A 24106-nucleotide genomic window follows, 5' to 3' on the forward strand; every position below is an offset into this window, starting at 1 on the left:
GCTACTTCCCCAAACACAAACTCAAGAACTGACAAATCAAGTAAATAAATCTGAATAAAGACTGTATCTGATGAGAGCAAAAATAAGCAAACTACGGAGTAAAACAAAGACTGTACAACTGCGTCATTGGTTACAGTAAAACCTGTAAAGAAATGTGATGGAAGCGCTGATCGTTTTACTCGTCTATGTGAACATTTAGACCACATGAATTAAACTGGCTGCCACATATCTTTGTGACCAAGAAAACCTGCTCAGCAACATTAAGCATGTCAGTGGGAGTCAAAGGAAAAACCAGTTGATAACACAAGTTTCTGATAGAACACACCTAAATCAGCATCGGTGCTTTTCTTCATGTCTTTGTGAAGCTTCTTAGTCTGATCCTCCAGCCTGTTGGACAAGAAGACAAATGGATAACGTCTTACATAAAACGGCACTAACCCTAAAACACCGACCTGTAAGATTCTAAATGAAAAACAATTTCATTTAGTCTAAATGTTGACATCAAAGACATACAGATGTGGAATTAAAATACCAAAAAAGTAGATCAAATTAATGTAAAATGATAGAATTACACATTTCATTGCTTGCACATAAAACTTGTTACCTAATTACCAATACAGGAGACCCTTGTTGTCTCTGTAAACTACATTTCTGCTCTAAAGCATTAATGTTTTCAATCATTCCACTCCACATATTCAACTGATGGGTGGTAAAAAGGCAATTACCAAACTAGGGAATCTAAAAATATGTGCCATTCATTATATCAATTAGGGCCAGAAAGGGGTTTAGGCTCTCCCAAGAGACCGCTATCACATCGCTTCTCCCGGTTTGATCAAAATTGCAACGTTGAACGGTCTCACTTCCATCATTTCAAAGACTTTTTTATATGTTCAGAAGCTCAGAAGGAAACTCACTAAATGTTTTCTCGGGCAAATACAGAGGGTACATTAGAAAAGTAAAATAAAATGTAATATTGTTTGTTTATTTAAGATGTTTTAATATGCATACTGGTTTAATGACTTCACATTTGTGTGTCTGCAAATAATAACGAAAATAATATTTATGCTGGTTTTATATATTTTGTTCAAATAATGTAAAGGATGCATAAAGTCAGTTTTATTAACAATAACCAGGTTTGGGTATTTAGTTTATTCTTCAATGAGCAAGCAACGCCTAAATTAACTTTTTTTTGCTGATAACCTGTATAGATGAGTGTCTAATGGTGCTGCACACGTGTAATTAGTAGTGTGGCAGACTTACTTTAAATTGAATATTTCAGCCCAAAACCATAATTATATCTCCATCTTCAGGTTAAAACTCTACTCCACATTTATTTAGAATCAGCTGTGGTTGATGGCTAAGCTGAAAAACGTGACGTTGTCAACAAAGTACTACGTGGCTGCGCTGCACTGGCCTCCAGGTGAGGCAGCCGCAGCTCCACCTGGCTCAGCCACTCACCTGCCAATATGACACATTAGCGCTCTGAGCCACTCGCCTCCTTGAAAACAAACACCCTCCTCCCCTTTTCATCTAATGGCCACATTTAACAGGAAATCCTCCAGAATGCTGCAGAATCTGTGTCTGCTTTTCTCCTGAGCGGTATGTCTTCTGTGAGTGTGTGCACGTGCGGGTGCGCACGCGCTCATTAACAACTCGTTTGTAGATTGAGAAACTCAGACATCACACGGGGGGGGGGGGGGGGGGTTGGGGGGTCCTATTACTGCCTCAGTCTCGCTCTCTCGGTCCGCCAGGCGACACCTCTTTCAGACGCGTTTTCCTAACAGGAAGTGTAGATGAACTACGTCTCCACCCATGCCTTGACTCTCACTTTAACTTGTAAGTATTTGTTCAGTTACTGATTAAAATGATCATCCTTAGAGTTTTAACTGAAAAAATCCAGAAATTTCTGGTTATCTTTAAGATGTTTTTCCTCTCATCCAAGTGGCTTCTTCAGTTCTGAAACTTGGGTTGTTTAGAAGTTGTGGTCAGAAATAGGGCTGGGCAATATGATGATTTTAGACCATTTTACGATCTACACATCTGATGGTCTGTCATTTTTGAGAGACCTTCTTATCACGATTCACAGCTCTGCTGTTGAAATTCTGCCTCTGAATGAAAAGGGAACTTACCTCCGGCGAATGACACGCCTTTGTTTGACCCTTAACCAATCAGAGTGAGTCATAGTAATATATTAGTGCCCCGCTTGTTTTCACCTGTGTGTGAACAAACATGGCTTCGGCCGCGGCTGAGAGCGACAACGAAGTTTTCGTTCCGAAGAGGAACGCCTCGTCCGTCACCAGATGACAAAGAGCAGTGAAACGTCATTTGCAAAGTTTGCAAGGAGAGCGTCAAGGCAAGTGATGGCAAACACCACAAACTTGTTTAATCACTTGAAAAGAAGGCATCCCAAACAATAAAATGAGAGGCAGCTGGCAGCTAAAGCTAAAAAGCATGCGGCTGCAGCGGCAGCGGCTAGTGCTTCTTCCTGGCAGCAAACGCTAACAGAAACACACAAAACTCACTCCCTACGACAGAGATGGCAGACAATGGAACAGCGTGACAGATGCAGTGACGTACCACTTGGTTAAAGATTTGTGTCCTGTGCGAACAGTAGGAGTGGGATTTAAGAACATGATAAAAACATTGGATCCGCGCTACGAGTTTTCCAGCCGCAAGTATTTTTCGAACAGCGCCATTCCACGCATGTACGTTGAATGCAAAGTGAGCGTTGCAGAAAATATTCAGAATGTGCAGTTTTTTGCTACCACAAGCGATCTCTGGTCCAGCCGCACATCAGAGCCGTATTTGAGCTTAACTATCCACTACATGAGCAACTGGGAGCTACATAGTATTTTGAACAAGTTAATGTTTGCACAATATGTTTGCAATTGACATGTTTGCACTTTAAATATGTTTACGATTTTAATTTATGTTAAGTTACTTGAAAAACGAGAAAAACTGATTTTTGTAATTGTTTCTCTCAGGGCTTTTATCATCTCTGGTGTGAGTTTAAAATATAAGTGTGTTAGCACTGTGTTGATTATCCCTAATATGACTAAATGTTTATTTATTCAATGTTTCTCTTCTTTAATACGCAATTGAAGTTATGCTATTCATGGATAAAAAATCGTGATGAAATCGAAATCGTGATAAAATATTGGAAAAATCGTGAGATTCTATTTTTGCCATATCGCCCAGCCCTAGTCAGAAACAAACTCTGATTGAGCTGCAAGTCTTTTTTTTTCTCCTACAAGTAAAAATTGTTTTTGTCTACATTAAGATGATGTTATTGTTCATGTAATTAAAATTCATGCAGAAGTTCAGACTTTCATTAATTAAGACCTATTTTAAACATGTAAAGTTTTTTGACTCTGCCTCTTGAAATCCCCAAAATGACTGGATCAACACGGACAAGTCTGCTGCAGCAGACTGCTAGCCTGGCAAGCCAGACTAAATAAATGTATTATTTAGTCTGGCAACACTCCAATGATGGCTCTCGGTTGTGGGGCGGGTTCTTCTGTTGTCTTTCAAATGATCTCCGCATTCCACTGGACAATGAATGTGACATACTCTTGTTTCACTCTGTTGCATCATCCCACCCACCAGGCATATAGAGTGCCCTGATTGGCCCACAAAGCAGATAAAGCTCTGTGATTTGTTCACTAAGCAGATAGAGCACTATGATTGGCCCACCATGATGGACCAGTCACAACTCTTTATGTGTTTGAAACCCCTCTAGAGAGCTGTGATTGGCCAACCAGAATGCTGTTGGGGCTGCAGAGGTTCCAGTGGAGCATTCCTAGACCAAACTTTGCAAAGCAAGAATTTGGTCTAGTTCACTAGGCTAGCAGACTGCAGGATTTGGAGCCTTATTTCCTGATATTAGGATGCCTCAGATTGGATAACAGCAACGCAACTCTACCACTGACTGAGTTTACTCTACGACACTGATGTTTTATCTCCACAAATAACACAAGCCAGGAGGAGCTTCTGCTGTGTGGTTGAGTTGCTGATGCTAACAGTTAGCTTCTACTAGCCGAGACATTCAATATTGTTTCCTTGATGCTAAAACAACAGCCTTCCTCGTCGAGAGCCAAGAAGAGTGAGTCCAAGCGACCTCTTGACTTTGATCTGTCAGGTTTTTCATATCCTAGAGTTTCACCGTCTATATTCTTTCAGAAGCTAATGCAGGAGATAAGTGTAGGAGACTATTTCCATGTTCAGTCTGCAAAAAAACTCAGAGTGACTGATTTTAATCAGAAATAAATCACCTCTAACCAAGTGATAAAAAAACTGATGGGAACAAACGGTAACAGCAGGTAAATCCTTCCTTTCATAGACCATGCTGTAGGATGATCCTTCCTGTACTGTAAACAATCTACCACATTTTGAAACCTGTACACTCTCAATGCATTCCTATAATTCTTGTTTGCACGTGTGAAACTCAAATTCCATTTACTACCTCCTACATTAAAATGTGTTGCACATTACTGTTGCATCTTCTCTAGTCTCTCAGCACGCCGACAATGAGTCTCGAATCTTTCCCAAAAGTGATAATAAGGCACCCACTGGTGCAGCTGCTGCCATGTGCACTGATGTCCCAACATTAGGCCTAAATAACACAAACTGAACTGCCTTTCAAGCACCTTGAGTGTAATACTTGGTAATGAATGGGCATTACTCCACATTTGACAATTTGCACAAAATTCCTTTTAGGTGACTGCCATTCACACAAAAGCAGGAATTTGCTCTCAGCTGTTGGCCAAGAGCAGAACTTCTACCAAACCTTATCCAGAAGAAGAACCACTTGGAAAAAACACCTGCCTGTACAGGTTCAATTAGTTGCAACAGGGGGAAAAAATGCATCTTTAAATTAAAATGTTTTCTTTGAAAAACGTGTATCAGACAATTATAAATGCCCTTTAATGTTATGTTTTCTAGACTATCTTGATTACGGTGAAACAAACATGTTTAAGTCAAAAATGTTAATTCTCACTGTAAAGATTCTGTAAGGACGGCAAAGTTTTGTGCAACAATAACAGAGAACAGCTCAGGACAGGTTGCACTAATTTCAAACATAATACCACATCTTCCCAACTGGGGAACTTTGGGGCAGCAGTAGGTATACAAGTTTTACAAGAAAACAGCATCACACTCAAGAGTTGTAATTGTTGTCATTGTTTTGTATTTTTCAAACGATGTAAGTGCTGTATGTTTTAAATAACTTGTGATTGGTAATGAGCGTCTGTGCCAATTACCTTAGTGTAAACAGCTGATCTAAAGTATTCAATCAAGACCTGATCCAATACTGGAGGTCAGATCGAGAAACCCAAACAACACATCCATCCATTTTCCTCCGCTTATCCGGAGGCGGGTCACAGGGCCAGTAGCCTAAGTCAAGAGGCCCGGACTTTCCTCTCCCCAGCCACTTGGGCCAGCTCCTCCAGGGGAATACCAAGGTGTTCCCTGGCCAGGTGAGAGACGTAGTCCCTCCAGCGTGTCCTGGGTCTCCCTTTATGTCTCATCCCAGTTGGACGTGCTCGGTAAACATCACCAGGGAGGCGTCCAGGAGGCATCCTGACCAGATGCCTGAGCCACCTCAACTGGTGCCTCTCGATGTGGAGGAGCAGCGGGTCTACTCCAAGCCCCTCCCGGATAACCGAGCTTCTTGTCCTATCTCTAAGGGAGAGCCCAGACACCCTGCAGAGAAAACTAATTTCGGCCGCTTGTATCCGATTCTCGTTCTTTCGCTCACTACCTAAAGCTGGTGACCATTGGTGAGGGTAGGAACGTAGATCGACTGGTAAATCAAGAGCTTCCCCTTCTGACTTAGCTCTCTCTTCACCACGACAGACAGGTACAATGCCCGCATAACTGCAGATGTGGCTGCCCCTCCAACGTGTCCTAGGTCTCCCTTTACACCTCCTCCCGGTTGGACGTGCTTGGAAAACCTCACCAAGGAGGCATCCAGGAGAAATCCTAATAAGATGCCTGAGCCACCTCAACTGGCTCTTCTCGATGTGGAGGGGCAGTGTATCTACTCCAAGCCCCTCCCGGATGACCGAGGTTCCCACCCTATCTCTAAGGGAAAGCCCAGCTAACCCTGTGGAGAAAACTCACTTTGGCCACTTGTATCCACGATCTCGTTCTTTTGGTCACTACCCATTGCTCATGACCATAGGTGAGGGTTAGAACGTAGATCAAGTGGTAAATCGTGAGGTTCTTCGCCTTCTGGCTCAGCTCTTTCTTCACCACGACAGACCGGTACAACGCCCGCATCACTGTATCAAAGATTACATTTGTCCAAAATGTTGGTACATAACTGAAGATCTGCTGTAAAAGTGTCTTGTAGAGCTAACACAAGCAGATGTCATTGAGAGACACATTTGAGAGAAAATAGAAAAGTCAACTATAATGTCTAATTCACCAGATATTGGTGATTTATTTCTGGGAAAAAGGACATATTAAATGTTAATTCAATTATTGATGCTAATTACAGTTTTAATTGTTTATTTAGCATTTTTCTAGTAGAGTTGTCATGAATGAAAAATACAGAAAATGATTTTATGTCAATCATTATTCAACTGCTTTTAAAACCAGCAAATGAACATAATTACAACCACTATGCTAATCATGGTAATGTCAAACACTAATCAAATATCTACTGTTGTACAAAAATAACACATTTTCAATCACTATAGAAATATGTATACAGAACTTTTATTTTTAGTACAATCAGCATTGAACAGAAAACTCATCTGTCTCCCTTTAGTTTGGAAAATCCTGCTTCTTTACTAAAGGACCTTTTTATTTTTAGATTATATTTTATGATATACACCTGAAATTATTCAAAATAAAATGTCATCATTAACAAATAAGAAACATTACTGTTGGCTTGTGCCAGTGAGCCTTTAGGCCTCAGATGCAACATGATGTGTTGATATGGATCTCTGGGGTGGAGAATCTAAATGTCTGCACATGCCTGCTGCTCTGACTCATCCATAAGGTCTATTGGTACCACTCCTTCTTGATAAAGGGCCCTCCTACTCAACAAAACCCGACTAGAAAACTGTGCTCCCACTCATTTTGCTAGGCCCTCAGGGAGTTTCTATAACCTGAAGCCTTAGGATTTTAAGCGCTCTCAACTCTGGTCTCCAGTTTCACACAAACACTGTAGAAATATTTAATAAGTCTATAAGTTCTTAATTTTTCAAAATATTACAAACAAAAACCCATCAAACAAATGACTAAAAATAACAATGCAGAATGTCTTCATCCTCTAAATGACTAATATTTTTCTCAAAAAGAAAAGTGCTGGGAACTGGTTTAACAGACTAGAGAGCTAGCAGCTAAAGGAAAAATCTTACAGAAGTTTATAAACACAAAAAGACTTTGTTATAAACTGTTAATCCATTTTTAAAAGCATACTAAGCAATGTTTTCATGTTTTTATGTGTAAAAACAACCCTTTACAGGGTGAATGTAAAGTCTCTCTCAGCCCCTTGTGAGGAGGATACCACGTTTGCAACTTCAGCCTGTCCGGACTGCTGCCCTGAAGTCTCACAAAGTCACGGTTTACGGAAATCCATGCTTACACCTCAGAACAGACAAGCTATACCTGGTTATACCTGGTATTGTAACGTGTTTATCATGGCGGAGCCTCAGAGGAAACAAAGAAAACGTTTATCTGATGAAGATGCAAAAATAAAAAGAATGTCTGGCCCCAATAGGAGACAAACAAGAGTAAACATTGGGAGTTTTCTGGAAAACGAGATCTCAGAGACATGATTCCTACATGTTTCAGATCTTGAACACAGTTGATGCACACACACACACACACATTTGCATGCTGGTGGTTAGGGCTGGGCGATATGGCCAAAAAATCTCCGATTTTATTTGCTTTAATTCGATTTCCGATCTTTTCCGATTAACACCCCCCCCCCCCACACACACACAGAAAAGGACACCAAGAAGTACAAACAGCAGACCACTTGAAGCTACTTTTGATTTTATTTAATCAAAAGCAAAATGTGTAATGCTCTTCAGGGATGAATAGTGAATAACTGAAAACCCTCTTGGAATCAAAGTGCCAGGTGTATTTTGAGTCATACTCTGTTGTCTAGACTGAAATGAGACAAACATTCCCATTAGAGTAACACCATTTACTCAAACATTAACAATACATTCAAATACAGGTAAAACTAAACCAACCCAAACAGTGCGACAACTAACAGGGATAAATGTATCTTACTTTTCAATCCAAAAACAGAAAAAAAATTAGCTGTCTTTAACTTGCATTTACGGTAAATGATTTACTTTGCATATAATTTTAAATAAAAACATAAGTGCAAAACTTCTTTCTTGGGTAAACTACTAATGTAAACAAAAATTTAGAGTACAAAAATTGCAAAATAAATAATAGTCAACTCCAACTGAAACTGATAAAGTGCCAACTTTGGTTAAAAAAAATAACTTTAACAAACGATTTGTGTCCCTGAATGTAGAAACCGGAGAGAAAAATCACATTTTGGTTGAGCTGCTGAACATGAGATTTGTGCTTAAGTTTTCAGTCAATAACATTTACACATTTTTGGCAAGGAAAATCAGCCTGTCCACTGCCTCTGGCTTGAGGCAAGCTCGGCTGCATGTGACAACTCCCCCTGCCACACTGAATAGCCTCTCAGATGGGGCACTTTTTGCAGGGATACTGAGGTATTTCTTGGCCAGGTGACTGAGCCTTGAGAAGTTTGATTTGTTGCTCTTCCACCATTGCAGTGGATCAGTGTCAGGATCTACCTCTGGCATAAGCAGATAAGTTGCAAGTTCAGTCTCTATTTTAGCCTCTTCCGACTGGTCAGGGCCAGGGGTTGGCACACTCTTCTTGAAGAAAGTTGCTAAGGTCTTTTTCCTCTTGGGATTTGGCTGAGGCCTTGCCTCTTGGTCCACCTGCACAACTGGACCAGGCTGTGGTGTGCTTTTGTCAGTGGGGAAAGACAGAAGTTCACTGACAGCTCTTCTTTTGATTTGCTCCACCTTGTCTGGGTCGATGTAGGATGTCCGGAATCTTGGATCCATCAGAGAGGCCATGTCCAGCAGTTCATCTTTGACAGGATTGCTGTATTTGTTAACAAGGTATCCCAGTATGTTGCTTTTGATTGTTTTGGTAAGCTCTGTGTCGTTGTCCTCAGGCTGCAAAAGACTTGTTTTGAACAGATGGATAACAGGCTTGATGTATGAGACACTAACATACATTTCCCCTGATAAAGCATCTGTAAAATCTTGGGAGTGCTTTAACTGCCTTGTTTACTGACTCCAAAACCTCGATGTCTTGCCAAGAGGGCACGAGATGGCGGCTTTTAACTTCAGACCCCAGGACACGGGCAATAGCCTTCTCCTGTTCCAGGAATCGTTCGATCATCTTTTGGCGGGAGCCCCACCTGGTTGGAGATTCTACTATAAGCTGATGAGGGGGGAGGCCCAGCTCTGACTGAGCTAAACCCAGCTCTCTTCTTTTCTTCCAACTGTAGGAAAAAGCAGCAACTATCTTCTTGCAAACTCCAATGGCTCGGTCTATGCGGGGATCCTTAACACCATTCTCTGTACGATAAAGAATAAAACACAAAGACATACATCACTATTGGGGACTTGAATAAACAACTACATCCACCTAAAAATGATTTCTTCTGTATGTCTTATGTATGAACACAGTAACTCCTGCAGTTGTTACACTGAATATATGTTTGGTGTATATTATTTTTATTTTTTAATCCATGGGCAGAACTTTGCAGCAGCACAGTGATAAATAAGCACAAATAATATTAACATATTTAGAAGAAAGAGTATTCAAAAGGACACGATTAATATGAGCAGAATTATGTGCCATTAGTAACTGAATTTGAATTACTCCAGGTTGAAATACAATTTTCAGTTTCAGAAGCAAATTTAAATAAGCTAAACTGAACCTGAGGGGAGGGGGGTGAAAGTGAGCGTTTGGAGGCTCAATTTGCAGTAGAATAAAATACATTTTTAAACCAAATTCATCCATTTTCAAAATACAAAACTCAATTTCAATTTAATGACAATCATTTCCAAACTGAACTTTGAACTTTACCCTCTCAACAGGAAATCTTTATTCAACTTTCCAGTGTCAAACTGGTAGCATTTATGTTTACCTGCCGCTCCTGCAGTGTCACACTCTAAAACCTCTGGGCGGAACACAAACAATATTGCAAGTTCCATTGCTACAGTAGTGAAAGACGAGCGTCATCCAGCTTGGCTGTGGTTTGATGTGCTCTGTCGAAATGTAATATTTTATTTTACTTATTGTCAGACTTACCGATAGCGTTGTGTAGTTTGTGTCCAAAGCACTGGAGGTTTGGCCATCCGTTCACTTTCAGGGCTTTAATCACGTTGGTCCCGCTGTCAGTCGTCATGCAGGATAGACGATTCTCAGACAGGTTCCAGCAGTCAAGAGCGTCTCTCAGTCCTTTGGCGATAAGTTCACCGGTGTGGTCCTCGGGAAAGTATGACGTTTGGAGGGAAATACTACGTAAATCCCACACGTTGTTAATGAAATGCACCGTTAAACTCATATAAGGCTGCATTGTTCGACTGCTCCACATGTCGGTTGTTGCCGAAAAAAAGGACAGCTCCTCCAGTTCTCTGCCAACCTTTTTGCGTGTGTTTCTGTACAGCTGCGGCAAGACTACTTCACTGAAATACTTTCGGCTGGGTAGCTCATACCTGGGATCCAATGTTTTCATCAAATTTATAAACCCCGTCTTCTCCACGGTATATATGGGTACCATGTCTTTTGCTATGTACAAAGCGACCGCGTCGGTGATTGTAGTCCACCGGGCCCCTTTCTTGTCATATGCGGTCCCCTGTGCGAACGATTCGGCTACGGTTAGCTGTTTTTTAGCCACTGGTTCTTGGTCACTGCGGCTCTGTTCGTCTCGGAGAGACTGGCATTTTTCGTGTTCGGCTTGATGCCTCTGTTTAAGGTGTTGAAACAAGTTAGTGGTGCTGCTGCCTTTGACTGCGACGGGTTTTAGACAAAGGTTGCAGCGTGGGGTCTCTTGTTTTATGTCTGTTGCAGCAAACCCATACCAGTTCCAAACAACAGATGATTTTATCCCTTTCTTCGGAACAAACTTCCCACTCTCACCGCCTTCACCGGTCGCCATGTGGTCGCTTGCTGTCTGTTGTTTTGTGTGTTATCGCTCGCTCGTGGGTGAGGAACCTGATGCTACGGGACCTCCGGAGGGCCAAAAAGCGCCATTACAAAAAACTCGATTTACTTACTTTATGAATCGCCCGCAAAAAATAATTCGAATTAATTCATTTGATCGATTTTTCGCCCAGCCCTACTGGTGGTGATAAACTACAACTGCTGCTGTGGGGCTCACCAACAGAGCCAAGGCTGCTGTACACTGCTGCCACCAGTCCCTCCGACCACCACTGGCGGGCAATGTGGGTGAAGTGCCTTGCCTAAGGACACAATGGCAGTGACCAACTGACCAGGGCTCAGACATGCAACCTTATGATTATGGGATGGACACAACTCATCTGCCACTGTTGCCCCATACTCAAAATGATCACTGCAGATCTGTGACGAAGTGCTGCCCGTTCCGTTTGCCATTGTCCTCTTCAAAAAACCACTGTTTTCTAAGTTGCTACGGTAGTTGGAAGTAGGGTTGTCACGGTATGAAAATTTAACCTCACGGTTATTGTGACCAAAATTATCACGGTTTTCGGTATTATCGCGGTATTTTTTAAACGGTGTTGCATATGTTCAGAAAGCATTGATAGTCCTGTTCTACACAAACTGAAATAGTTTTGAAAATGTTTAACAGTGTTTATTAAACCTAAAATAACACAAAGCCTTAGCAAAAGTGCAACTTTTCACAAGTAAAGGAACAAATAGCTTATTTTTCTGGAACATGTTACAGTAGTCAGTGCAGGTTTAAATTATACAAATCCAAACATTCAAAACATAAACAATATGTAAACAAATCAAAGAAACACCACTTGTTTTCTCATATACTTGTTTTCTTCATTATCAAAATGAAAATCTAAAACTCCAGTCCACACTTGACTTGAGCACTGTACAAGTCAACCTTAAAAAATATGTATTTAAAACAAATAGCCACTTTAAACAAATTACTAAAATAACTACTACACTATGTAATCAAATCCAAATGTTCAAGTATAAATGGCATTGAATAAGTAAACAAATCAATGACAAGGAACTAATTGTATATTTCTCTTCATCATCAACAAATAAGATGCTTCATCCAGCAACAGGGTGTCCGTGACACGGTTTAAATGCTGGCAGAGGACGCTGCGGCTGCAGTATATAGTGACTCGTTGCATTCTCCCTCAACCAAAAGTCCTCACGTCATGCATTTAAGCTAAAATGCTAATCTTAACTTACCTTGCACTGGCTGTAGAGACGTGGGTGATCGTCACACAGATGTGCCATTAGATTCGAAGTGTTGCTGCCTTTTGCAGACACTTGTTTCCTGCACGTTCTGCAAACGGGATAGCAGTCTTCTATTAACTGTCCCTCAGCATTTTTCAGAAATCCCAAATATGCCCATACTTCCGATTTAGTCTTCTTTGAGGGCGGATGGATGTCCTGGGCGCTGCCGTCTCCTCCTTCGGCCATTATTTCAGCTTCAAAGTTTTGGTGCCGTTGCAAACTAAAAAGTGCGTGTGCGCGCCGCGGGAACTTCAGCTGAAGCGACGGTGGCTGGTAAGGGTCATCGCGCCGAAACCGCGGCCACGGTAAACCCACCGAGATAATATAGTTTTTTTAAAAACTGGACGGTTATTTTTATTGTCAACTTTTTTACCGGGGTTTACCGCTATACCGGTTACCGTGACAACCCTAGTTGGAAGTGTGTTTGGGGCTCTGACATATGGCTCAGATGTTTTGCACCACCCAAAAAGAACACATTACACCAATGGGACCACAAAGTTGAACAAAGTGTAGCTACACTGAATTTAAACAATTCTGATGCAAAGCCTGGCCAGTATCTATAATAAACAGTCATTCGATGAGAAAACTTACTTTTGAAGTTTCTCATATTCACGCTCAAAGTCTCTCTCGACCTAAAGAAAGACGAGGAGAAAAAAAGATGAGTAACAGCAGCATGAAGGAATTTAATACAGGGACTGGTAGTAATTACTTGTTTGTAAAACCAACAACAAACGAGCCATCTTATGTGGCATACGACCTTATGATAGCCCGTCTCTCATCCCCGAAGAACATGTTAAACAAGTTACAAGGCCCTCTAAGTTTCCTGTCCTGTGGTTCTGTGGGCTTCTGAGTTTAAACACAGCAGCAAAAGCAATCCAAGAAACAGTTGACACAAAGTCACAAGTGGACCATCTGACTGGACTGCACATAACCCACTCCATGGTTTTTGCTTAGGATGGCACAGGAAGCTGGAAACCCAGCTAACAGACACTGCTGGGCCACAGACCCATTACAGTGGAAGTGGTTTTTGCCAGCAAGGGAAACACCTACTCACCGTCACTTCAAGGTAATCACCGCTGCCCCCGAAGTCGCTCTAACAAATTAGGATCCACGAATACACACCACTGTCATGTGTGTCCACTTCTATGCATGACAACTACAAACAGCTATTCTTTCAAAATAAAGACCAATTTTGGGTTTATTCATCTAAAACTTTTTAAGTTCAAAGGTGACTTACAGTTTTAGAGACGATCTGTTTTTTCGGTTGTCCAATCTTGAATGGGATCCTGGAAAGACAAAAAGAGTGATGAGAGGTGACAGACATAAGAAAGTGGAAAACAACCACCTAAAAGGTGAGATTTCTGAATGTGTAGATTGTCATCAGCTGAATGATGCTTCGACAAAAGTCAGCTCTAGTCTCAGAGAGCATAAGCACCTCTTTTAGACCGGTACACAGACAGTAGGGGGGCTGTTAACCTCTGCTCCTCTCAAATTTGCAGTCAGTGCCATGTACATTAACATCATGTCATCACCGATCACATCTGCCATCCATCGCAAACGGATATCTGCCAACAGCAGTGGTTGGACCCTCTTTAATGTGTGGTTTTCCTGCATGACCACAGCTGACAATCAAATACAGATGCTCTATTGTTTATCAGGAAAAATGGTAAGCCTTTTGCAAAATGTCAGATAGGAGCCTGCATGTACTGGGACTACTAACAACAATAAAATATGTCACAAGCTGTTTCAAAACCTTGCCTATTCCTAAATATGTTCATGCAGGGAGTCAGAGTGTAAAAAAAATCCACAAGTCAGCCTCAAAAATGCCACCGACTGCAGCTTGTTGTAGCACTAACGGTTTGAAATCTAAGCCTGATGATGGACAGTTGCTGCTGAAAGGTGTGGTGAGACAGCAGCTGCGTCAAAAGGAAGGTGTGTAGACTAATGAGATGGAAAAGTGAGAGCGAGATGTAGGGTCTCATTGTGCAATCGGGGAATGTTACCCAAGTGTGGCAAAGATCTTTTTGATGACAGCTCAATCATAAAACTCAATAAGGTCAAATAACCACAACCTTGTTAAAAAAAAACAAGAAAGAAAATACATATTTCACTGGTTCTCATGGTGGTTTTCTTCCTACCACACCTTACTTCAAGTCATGGTTTGAAAATGTGCCGTTAGTTATGTAAAACTTATTGTTTTCCAGCTAAAGAAAGTTGATTCACTTGTGATGTCATAGCTTGGAAGAGCCAGCATGGAAAATAACAGCAGAGATTACTATTATTATTATTACAGCATGGCGTGACTCACCTTTCACTAATAGCCTGGAAATACACAATGACATTATCCTGACACTCAGGTGTAGCTGTCAGTGGAACTTGTAAGAGGTTCCCTGGTTCCACCACTTCCTAAAGAGCTGAGTGTAAACTTGGCGGGAGATCAAATGGTGTTGTCCCGAAACTAGTGACGAACAAGCCTCCTACGGCTACAATGAACCTTGAAAAATCAGCTTTAGCTATGTGATTGATAGCATTATGGGAAAACCAGCTAAGCTCTGTGAGACACTTTCAAACCTATGAAAACGAGTTTTGTGCTTAGGAACTAGTTATTAGGTTTAAAGGTAAATCATAAGAACCAGTCCAGACAGTGTTTTAAGCTTGTTGTGAAATGTTCTCCTGCATATTTGTAAAATGTCATTCTCATTAGTGAGAATCTTCTAGAAACATAGTGTTTGTTAAAAGTAAAATTCTGTAAGAAACTATAGTTAACATCTGCAGCGCATTACGGCAGCAGCGCATGTTACTTGCGAGCTCCGTGGCCCTTCAATTCACTCTGGGAGCAGGTTGGACGTGGAGCGGCTCAGCTGTGGTTTGTGTAGTTGGACTCGCGAGATCACAAGATTACTAGAGACTTAAAAGTCTATCGGAGGATCTTTTTATTCTGGGTAGATCATTGGTCCGCATAGCTGTCACCATTCTGACGAAGCTTTCACGCCAGGCCGTCATCGTACGTGCTCGCTCCTGAGTTAGCTTTCACTTCCTGCGCATTCTGTTTATGTGTAGAGCGATATGCATTTATTCTTGCCGATCTCTCCGGGCTATTTTGAAAATGACAGAGTCGCTAGAGAAAAAGTGTCTTCAAAGTAATGATGAGAAGAGAAAGGCCTCTGACGTGGGAAAAAGGAACCAGAGTTTTTTATAGGAGACTTCAACGATGGCATGCATTGAAAGCAACAGTTGGGCTCCCCACAGATGCCTCTGTTGCCGGTTTTCTACTAGACGGGCAAGCTAAAGTTCGGCATGCTATTTGGAGAAATTCATTTCAGATTACTGTTAGAAGTGCTGCAAGGTCAGCATCTACTTGTAAACAGAGCGTGCACTTTTTCAAAACGTGGGGAGGGCAACTATTTCCTGAAATTCAGAAACATTCTCCTCCATACCTTTAATGTTGTATGCTTTAAAATATTTTTAATGGATAAGATTTTAAACTCGCCATCTACTTCCACAATTGTAAATATTTCAGGTTGGGCCATTTTTTTTTTTGGTGTTGTCTTTTTAAAACTGACATGTGGCATCATTAAAATTACTGTGACTCTCTACTGCCAGGATATTCATGCTGAAAAATGGATTGTTGCTCTTCTCAAAAGATGCAGGAAGCAAATAAGCCGTTCGGTCACCAGTAAAGACCCAGTGTTTACATAAGTAACCACAACTACAATAATCTGTTAACTTGAAATGTACTAAATGTTTTACACTTATAGTGTGTAATTTCCTGTTAAGCCCTATGTTAACTGTGGAGCTTGATGCGTTTCATAAGCCTGTCAGGGCAAAAATTAGGACCCAATCCTGAAATTCAACGGAGCTGCCGGTGTGAATCAACCCATAGGCTATAATGGATTTTATTTGACGCAGAAACTTGCCATTGCCGTAACGTGCCACTGCCGTAACACGCCAAAGACACCTCCAGTGAGGATTGGTGGCAACCTTTGCTATTTATCTAAATTGTTACAAAGTAAATTATAATGCTTTCATCAAAGGATGACTACATTTTTGTGTTGCTGATTAAATAAAAGACCTATTAGAAAATTTGTGTCTGACGACAGTTTTCTGAATGTGTTTATGGGGCAACACAAAGACACCAAGGTTTATTATATTAGTATTTTAAACTTAAATTAAACAGAACCAACTGGACCCCCCCCCCCCCAAAAAAAAAAACCAAAACAGCAAATCATCAAACAAACAAATGGGGAGAAACAAAAATACTTTTGCCACTGCCTGTTTTCCAAGCCCTAATCCAGGGTTTTTCCTGCGTTCAAATTTGCGTGGCGGCCAACTGCAGCTATTTTTGTGCCGCCCCAGCCTGATTTCACTCTGCCCCCAGCTATATGGATGTTATTTTAACTGCAGTGCAGCGTTGCGCCGCTGCAGAGGCGCAGTATCAGCAGCGGTGCACCGAAAAGCCCTAAAACTGCTGCAGAAAAAGATTAAAAATTGCTTTTTTTGCTAGTTGATACATGTCTATGATTGGTGCAATTGACGTCCTGATTTTCTGCCAGGCTCTTCCATATCAGAGCAGGGCTGTACAGTGCGACGAAAAAAAACTGTGTGCATATCTGTCTATTTTTAAACGTAGCACTGGTGCTACATCTTTGAATTACTATTTTCCCCAGAACTTTATTGGACAAAAGTAAGTCATGTGTAAGAAAAATGCTTTCTACTGGCGCACAGTGTGGTAATCTCATCAACATAAATACACGGGTAATCTGGATGCAGTGGAGGGAAATAAAGGAACCAGCAAAGGCACAAAGGCAGAACTGGTCCAAAGTTTGGGATCAAACGTTCAGCTACACGCAAATTGTCTAATGCTAAAGCCAACGGGTAGCAGTCTAACACGATCAAGTGACGCACAGAAAAATATATGATGATCGTAAAACTAAGAAAGACTAAACTCTACAAGTGGATGAAAAGTCACCACCATCCTGTTTATTCTGCATCCTGCAGCGCTATGGATCAGAACCGCTGCAGGTGCGAGTCACATTACTGCTACAAGTCTGCCCCACACACAGGAGCAGGATGTACGGCAAGCCATTGTAGTATATAATTCAGAAACGCTTCTATCTTTGAACATAATTTAAACTGGATTATTGCCAACCCGTACATAATAGACAAGCCACTAATACATGTTAGCAGCAGAAATTAAATGTTAATACCTTTTTCAATACAAATGCATGTTAATGAAATGCATTATATTTTACTGGATATATTTATGTGTTATTCTGACTAAGATGAGTGTTATTAATACGAACCTAAAATGTTACTGAAATGTAGGTCAAATATTTAAAAACATTTTTACCTATAAACATCAGATGAGAAAAAGGACACTAAACACCAGTCTAATGCATATTATTGAGCCTTTTATAATAAGAGTCTGTTATTTGAGCTTAATAATTTTGTTGTTTTATTTCATATTTTTTAGAAGCAAACCAGTTTTGTTTCACTTGAAACGTTGTCAAATGGAATATTCAATTAATCAACAGAAGCTTAGATTAGAACAAAAAATATTTACCTTTAAAAAAGTGAGGTAGTTGAATGCACAAAGTATGCATGTGCTGGCGCATGGTCAGGATGGTACCACCTCTGCCTCAATTTAAGCCAGGAAAATCCCTACCCTAATCAATACATTACAACCTGCTCTTTTACCCATTTGCAATCATTATCAACATGTTAGTTGACTAGCAATTATACGGGTATCTGATCTGTGCTGTAACAGGGTACACGTCACCGCCATCATGCAACCACGTAAGCAAGAACAAAGAAGCAACAGTCTTCTCTATTCGGGACACATTATGCACACACTGGAAGAACCAGCGGCTTTTCACAAAAACTGCAAATGTGAGCGCTATTAGAGAGATACTGCATCGTTTGACCTTGGATGTTCCATGGAGCACAGAGGACTAGTTGAAGATGTTGGGAAGTGGAATTGTTTTGATGATGACCCCAAAGTCAAACATCTTACGTCATAAAACCTAGTGTGCAAGCCTTGCTGGAATGCATCAGTCAGCAGAGACAATAAGGGACTCTTTTCTTTCCTAGAGAACGCCACTCTTGACCTTGTGGTTGGCAGTGCATGATGGCAAAGATCTGCTTGCCAGCTATGGACTGTTGAGCTAAACTAAATGACGCCATCTTGCTTGAAAATGACACGAAGAATGAGTAATCCCTTCAAAAGTAAGTGAATATGCATACGTGTCATCAATGTACTGAAAAACTTTGTTTTTCTTTGTTTCTGTTTGAACTTGCCTCATGAATAGTGAAAAGTAATGAATGTAGACCACTTTATGTTATTGAATCGTTTACAATACATTCTGTTAGTACTTTAAATGCTAAGTTCTACATTCCATGTAACACGAATCTACGTCAATGCTGCAGAAAGCCAAATGTACACTTTATATGCCATACATGCATGACTAAATAAAACCCAAAGTCAGATTAGAAATGCATCACTATGACATGGGAGCCATTTTGACTGTGTTTCAATCAACATTATTTTTCCATGATTGAGCTTAAAGTCTAAAGACTTATGAAATGCAGAATGAAAAATCTGAATAGTCGGTTTATGTTCCACAATGTAGAGCTTTAGGCCAAGTAGTTTCAAATAAACAAATTAATTTAGAAATTATTAAATGTAAGAAAACACCACATTAAACTTAAAGGTTGAATATGGAACACAAACACCAAAACGGCATCTAGTGCATAGAAGTTGTGGTTGCAACAACAGAACAAGGTTTCCAGCCGTCGGGATGCCAGTGACGAATCGTACAGGGTAAGGACTAAATTCTAATATGTTTATTTTACAACAGTGTTTAACGTTAGAACATCTTCCTGGCTCAAAAGCAGCTGCTTGACTGGCCAAATTCGCCATTTTCCACAGTGCTAGCCTCGCTGTGCCAAGTGGACTGTTTACAGTATCTGGCAACCTGCAATGGTGCCCTCTTTTAGCTGGTAGACGTAAACATAAACCCAGTGTTGTGCCCGTCAAAATAAATATTTAGTAATTTTTTGAATAAAATATGGCTTTGCAAATACTGCACATTCTAAACGCCCCGCAGAGGCATTATTTATTTAAAAATATAGCATTTTTTTATTGGTACATATTCAACCTTTAACCCCCCAAATTTTGTTATTTTCTGTTTTCCTCATTTGCTTCTTATTTTCTTGTCCATCTGATCAAAAGCATTTAAAAACTAACATGAAACATGCAACAATGCTTGGTTGTACAAGTGCTGTTGGAACTCACAAGATTTGCAAGTTTTAGTCCGAGATGCATGTTTCTCAAGATGTATAATGTGTCTCGTGAATAAAGAGAAAGATATTGGAGAGAAAAGCTAACACACTGGTCAGTTGATAGGGCTGAATGATTTTAGGAAAAGATTGAACTGTGATTTTTCTAGGAGAAATTGCCATTTCAGTTCGATTCATGATTTTCTTCAAATCAAGATTCAACACATTATTCACAATATAGTCATATAAATCACACCATAAAAACATTAAAAGCTATTAATTCCTTCCGTTGATATCTTGTTTATTGCATTGTTTTTCTTCTTTTTAAATGTTCTTGTGAAGACACTTGTGATTTTTATATAAAGAGGTGGATTTGAAAAAAGAACCATCTGATTACTGGACAGACAGACTCCCTCCTGAGCTACTGCTGCCTCAGGTGCCAAAGTCATTAAGGTGCTACTAGTGCAAAATAACTTAGTACAGGTTTGAAGAGTCTATGTATTGTACATTTATAATTAGAACAGAGAAAAGATGCTCAGGGAGTGGAAATATTTGTTGGAATTGCCCTTTCTGACTCTGAAACAAAAAAAAAAGGGAACCGACTTCAGCTCTGTCTAAACAAATAAATGAATAAATAAATAATCACATCAACAAGCAACCTGACTTGATCCATCAGCAGGGATGGTGCACATAACTAACTACTGAACTGGGTCTAGTATCAAGTGCTGATTTGCACAAAACAAGATGTTTTAACTCACGGAGGCTACAGTTCTGTTGTGTGAGCAGAGTGGGAGCGAACTTGTATTGAGCGTGCACGTTTTTGCCGCTTGTGCGGAGCGGAGCCGTTGGGGAGATGCCTTTCAACAATGGAACCGACCGGAATACTGAGGTAACACTGGTGAGCAAAGGTGCAAGCTTAATTAGCAACGGGAGAGGGGCAAACACAGCGAGTGAAACAGAGGACGTGTTTTTGTCGGACAATATAAAACGTCAACATGTTTTCACAAACAGTGTTTTTTTCTCTAAAAGGTGAGAAGATGCGTTTTCATGTCCACTTTGTGATATATTGATAAATCCTGTTCTGCTGCTGGAGAATCGGCCTCTCTCACTCTCTGTCACTCACCCAAGGTGCTGAGAGACAAGAACATTTGCGGCAGCGACAGACGGTCACGTTTAATATCAGCTGTAGTAAGAGAGCTATGCAAGGGGAAAAAACAGGAAAATAATTGATCGCTCTGTCAGATGCGCTCAGCTCCAGTACCGGTATCCCCCCCCCATTGCTGCTGCTGTAACACAGAGAAAAAACCCTGGATGTATAAAATAGCTGACAACAGACCCTGATGCTGCTTCAGCGTTGAGGCTAATTGATGGCATTGTTTTGTAAAAACAGCTTTAAAAGTTTCAGATCAGCAAACACATTTGAAAATCAGACAAAATGCAGTTTACTAATCATGATTTTACTTGTCAAAAAAGAAAAGCTAACCAACCTGGCCCTATGAAAATAAATGGTCAACCTGTGGAGGTGATGTGGCACAATCAGGTATTTTCACATACGATTTAGCGATGGTGGTATAAAGGGGTATGGGGGAAGTCTCTGCGCTGTCATGGTCTTCCTTTAGCTTGGACAAAACTTGTTTTTATCTCGATTGAAGCTACACTTCTTGCGTTTTTTTTTCACGAGCAGCTCCAAAATGTGGATGTCCTTCACAGTCCACGTGAACTTTCCTGTGATCTGTGCTTCAGTTCTAATGGCAAGAAGCTCTTGTTCTTGCATTTTGTTGAATGAGGCATAATGTGTGTCTTTTTAAGATATTTCCACCAACTTCATGTTGTCAGACAAGTGTGATTTCTTAATTCTACAGGTCTATCACTTACCAGGTTTGGGTGTGGCCAAACTGATCTCAGCTTCCCAAATAATGTGATTTATAATTAAATTCATAATAGGGGTCAATCATTTTTCCACATTTGGACTGGCTGTTTTGGATTGCTTTACTCCCTTTATTTAATAATTAAATCATTATTAAAGAACTACATTTTGTATTTACTCAGGTTGTTTGCTGGTCTGAAACATTTAAATGTGAAAAAAAAAAACAAGAAATGTCTAAGGGGGTACATTTTCACAGAACAGAATCAGTTTTGTTTTGCTGCAGTGACACTGAAGCCTCCAAAGGAGAAATGTGGTGGCTTTTACTGGATTACATCTGTAGATGTGTTATGTGTGCGATTTCTATAAATGCTGACTGAAAATAAAAGCGCCTTACAACCACATGAACTTCTTTCAGGAACCAGGTTGTTACTGTGCAAACACGGAAATCTTGTAATTTTTACCAACTGAGACATTCCAACATGCAATGCAAGCTGCAGTGGTCCAGTGATCTTAGCAATGAGTAAGACTACCTCCAACTATGAAAAGAAACTCAGAAGAGCAAGATGATAATCTCTGATTGTAACCCAGGATTTATATGTTCAAAGCATTCAAATCAACCTCAACAACCCACAGAAATATATGAAGATGGCTGATTTTCATTGCAAACAACTGCTGTAAGCTTCCTCTGGTAATTCTAGGAAATAAATCTTTTGCCCTACGTACTACTTTTCTTGGAGAGATGCCGCACATAAAAGGATACAGCTAGAAACACATACGTTTCACTTCTATACTTAGTTATCTGTAGAGGTCACAGACATCTTGGCTGAAGAATGATTACCAAAACATTCAAACAAATTGATCAGCAAGTGTATGTGAAATAGTGAAAAGAAGGTGAAAACATCTCCCACCAACATTAAATAAGCATCTAAATATAGTCAGTTAAATTACTGCACTGACTAATTCCATTAATTAGATCAACAATAACAAAGGACTACTCGTGACTGATGATCAAATCCCTTTAAATGGCTTCACCACTGACACTGCTCACAACAAATGCCATTGTCACACTACCTCGCACTTAAATGGCTATGAAGCGATTGTAACTTACATTCTAAGTTTCTAACATACAGTTGTTGGGTGATTTTCTATGACATGTCATGGGAGATAACATATACTGTATTAGCTATAGCTTTTAAATGTTCTACAAACTAAGATGGCGAATTAATCCGTGTTTTGAAACGATCACTGAAATGTTATAACTTATTGGTCTAATATTCCAAGTGAAACATGGAACTGGGGTCTTTAGAAGATGTTTTATTGAAAAACGCAGGGTTGAAAAAGCTAAAAGCTAGCCCCGGTTCAACTGTACTGTCTGTTTAGCACTTCCAGGAACTAGCCGGAGCCCGGTTGATAAGCCTTTCCTCTCTAATTTCGAATAAATCACTACAGGTTATAATTTATTGTTAATCAATACATCAGCGATGAGGCCAAGATACATACCAACTCATTCTGAGTGAACTTTTATTCCGGCTGCACTTGGTTTTTGTATTATCTTCCGAGAACCATCACTTTCTACCGCTCCACAGTCGCTCGTGCTAACAGGAAGTCATCAGAGTTGGCGTTTCCTCTCAGGAAGTTCAGACAGAAACGACAAATATCACAGCGATGTTTTTTTTTCTTTATAAAGAATGTTTTCATAAAGTAAGTGCCTTTTTGTGGTGTTATTTGTTTATATGGTGTTAGTTTAAAATGTATTGAAAGCATAGATTTCTTTAGTTTCATTTCATCATTCAAATATAACAGGAATCTCCAAAGTGCGGTGTGTGGGCTATTTGTGGTCCATAGAGATAATTTATGCAACCCTAAAATACAGCATGTAGTGTAACAACTGCATTTTACTCACAAGATCCCTCCCAACCACGAGCGTTTCAGGTGTGAAACAGGAGCGTTCTACGCTGCTACGCTGGTCCCGCAAAGTCACAAAATCATGGGAGAATTGAAACACCACGTGTGATTTCAACAGTCCACGCAATAACAAGAAAGGGGTAAGATAGCTGTATGTATTCAAAAAAGTCTTTGGTTATTTTTCTGTTCTGTTTACATAACCCATGGGGGTTTCACAGGAAAATTACATGTTTATCTGCATGTGCCTTTTATTTTGAAAGTTTCAGGATGTTTTATACTGCTTTCCTGTTTGACTAACTGTCTGGACTGATCTAAACTGTGGAGTTTGACATGTTTTGGAAGAGTAGCATCTAAAAAATAGACTTGATAGCGTCAAGTTGCTTCTGAGGACTCTCCAAAACATCACCAAAAACACTGGAATGGAACCCGTCTGTTATAGCGACGGCAAATTGCCATGTAGTATGTTTTGTGACACTTTCACGTCTGGTGGAAATAAGGGGTTAGCCTTGAAATCTAGATGAACTTCAGCAGAAGCAAAGTGATTTTGCTCTGCATGTTGGTCTAGCCACGCTA

At 40.3% G+C, this 24106-nt stretch overlaps 2 protein-coding genes across 2 annotated transcripts in view; both read right to left on the minus strand.

Moving 5' to 3' along the window:
- bin3 (bridging integrator 3) overlaps positions 1-23256 on the minus strand; it is a 51468-nt gene extending 28212 nt beyond the window's left edge. Inside the window, exons 1-4 of the mRNA XM_015972352.3 lie at positions 23129-23256; positions 13721-13769; positions 13075-13115; positions 326-387 (exon numbers count right to left, since the gene is read on the minus strand). Of these exons, the coding sequence (XP_015827838.3) occupies positions 326-387; positions 13075-13115; positions 13721-13769; positions 23129-23136 (160 nt within the window). The 5' untranslated portion in view covers positions 23137-23256. The remainder of the gene's footprint in view (positions 1-325; positions 388-13074; positions 13116-13720; positions 13770-23128) is intronic.
- LOC129152211 (E3 SUMO-protein ligase ZBED1) lies at positions 9236-13068 on the minus strand. Its single transcript, XM_054740283.2, has 2 exons — positions 10336-13068; positions 9236-9596 (listed from the first exon to the last, which is right to left on the minus strand). The coding sequence occupies exons 1-2, from the start codon at positions 11183-11185 to the stop codon at positions 9241-9243; spliced, it is 1206 nt and encodes a 401-aa protein (XP_054596258.2). The 5' UTR covers positions 11186-13068; the 3' UTR covers positions 9236-9240.
- Positions 23257-24106: the final 850 nt, after the last annotated feature.

The sequence above is a fragment of the Nothobranchius furzeri genome, chromosome 17, assembly GCF_043380555.1.
Source record: "Nothobranchius furzeri strain GRZ-AD chromosome 17, NfurGRZ-RIMD1, whole genome shotgun sequence".
Lineage (NCBI taxonomy): Eukaryota > Metazoa > Chordata > Actinopteri > Cyprinodontiformes > Nothobranchiidae > Nothobranchius > Nothobranchius furzeri.

Bases quoted from the DNA above. Each gene is read 5' to 3' on its own strand.
- LOC129152211 (XM_054740283.2), bottom strand. From the start codon at position 11,185: ATGGCGACCGGTGAAGGCGGTGAGAGTGGGAAGTTTGTTCCGAAGAAA. The intron at 9,597-10,335 runs GTAAGTCTGACA...TTTATCGTACAG, and splicing joins CAAACTACACAACGCTATCG to AGAATGGTGTTAAGGATCCC.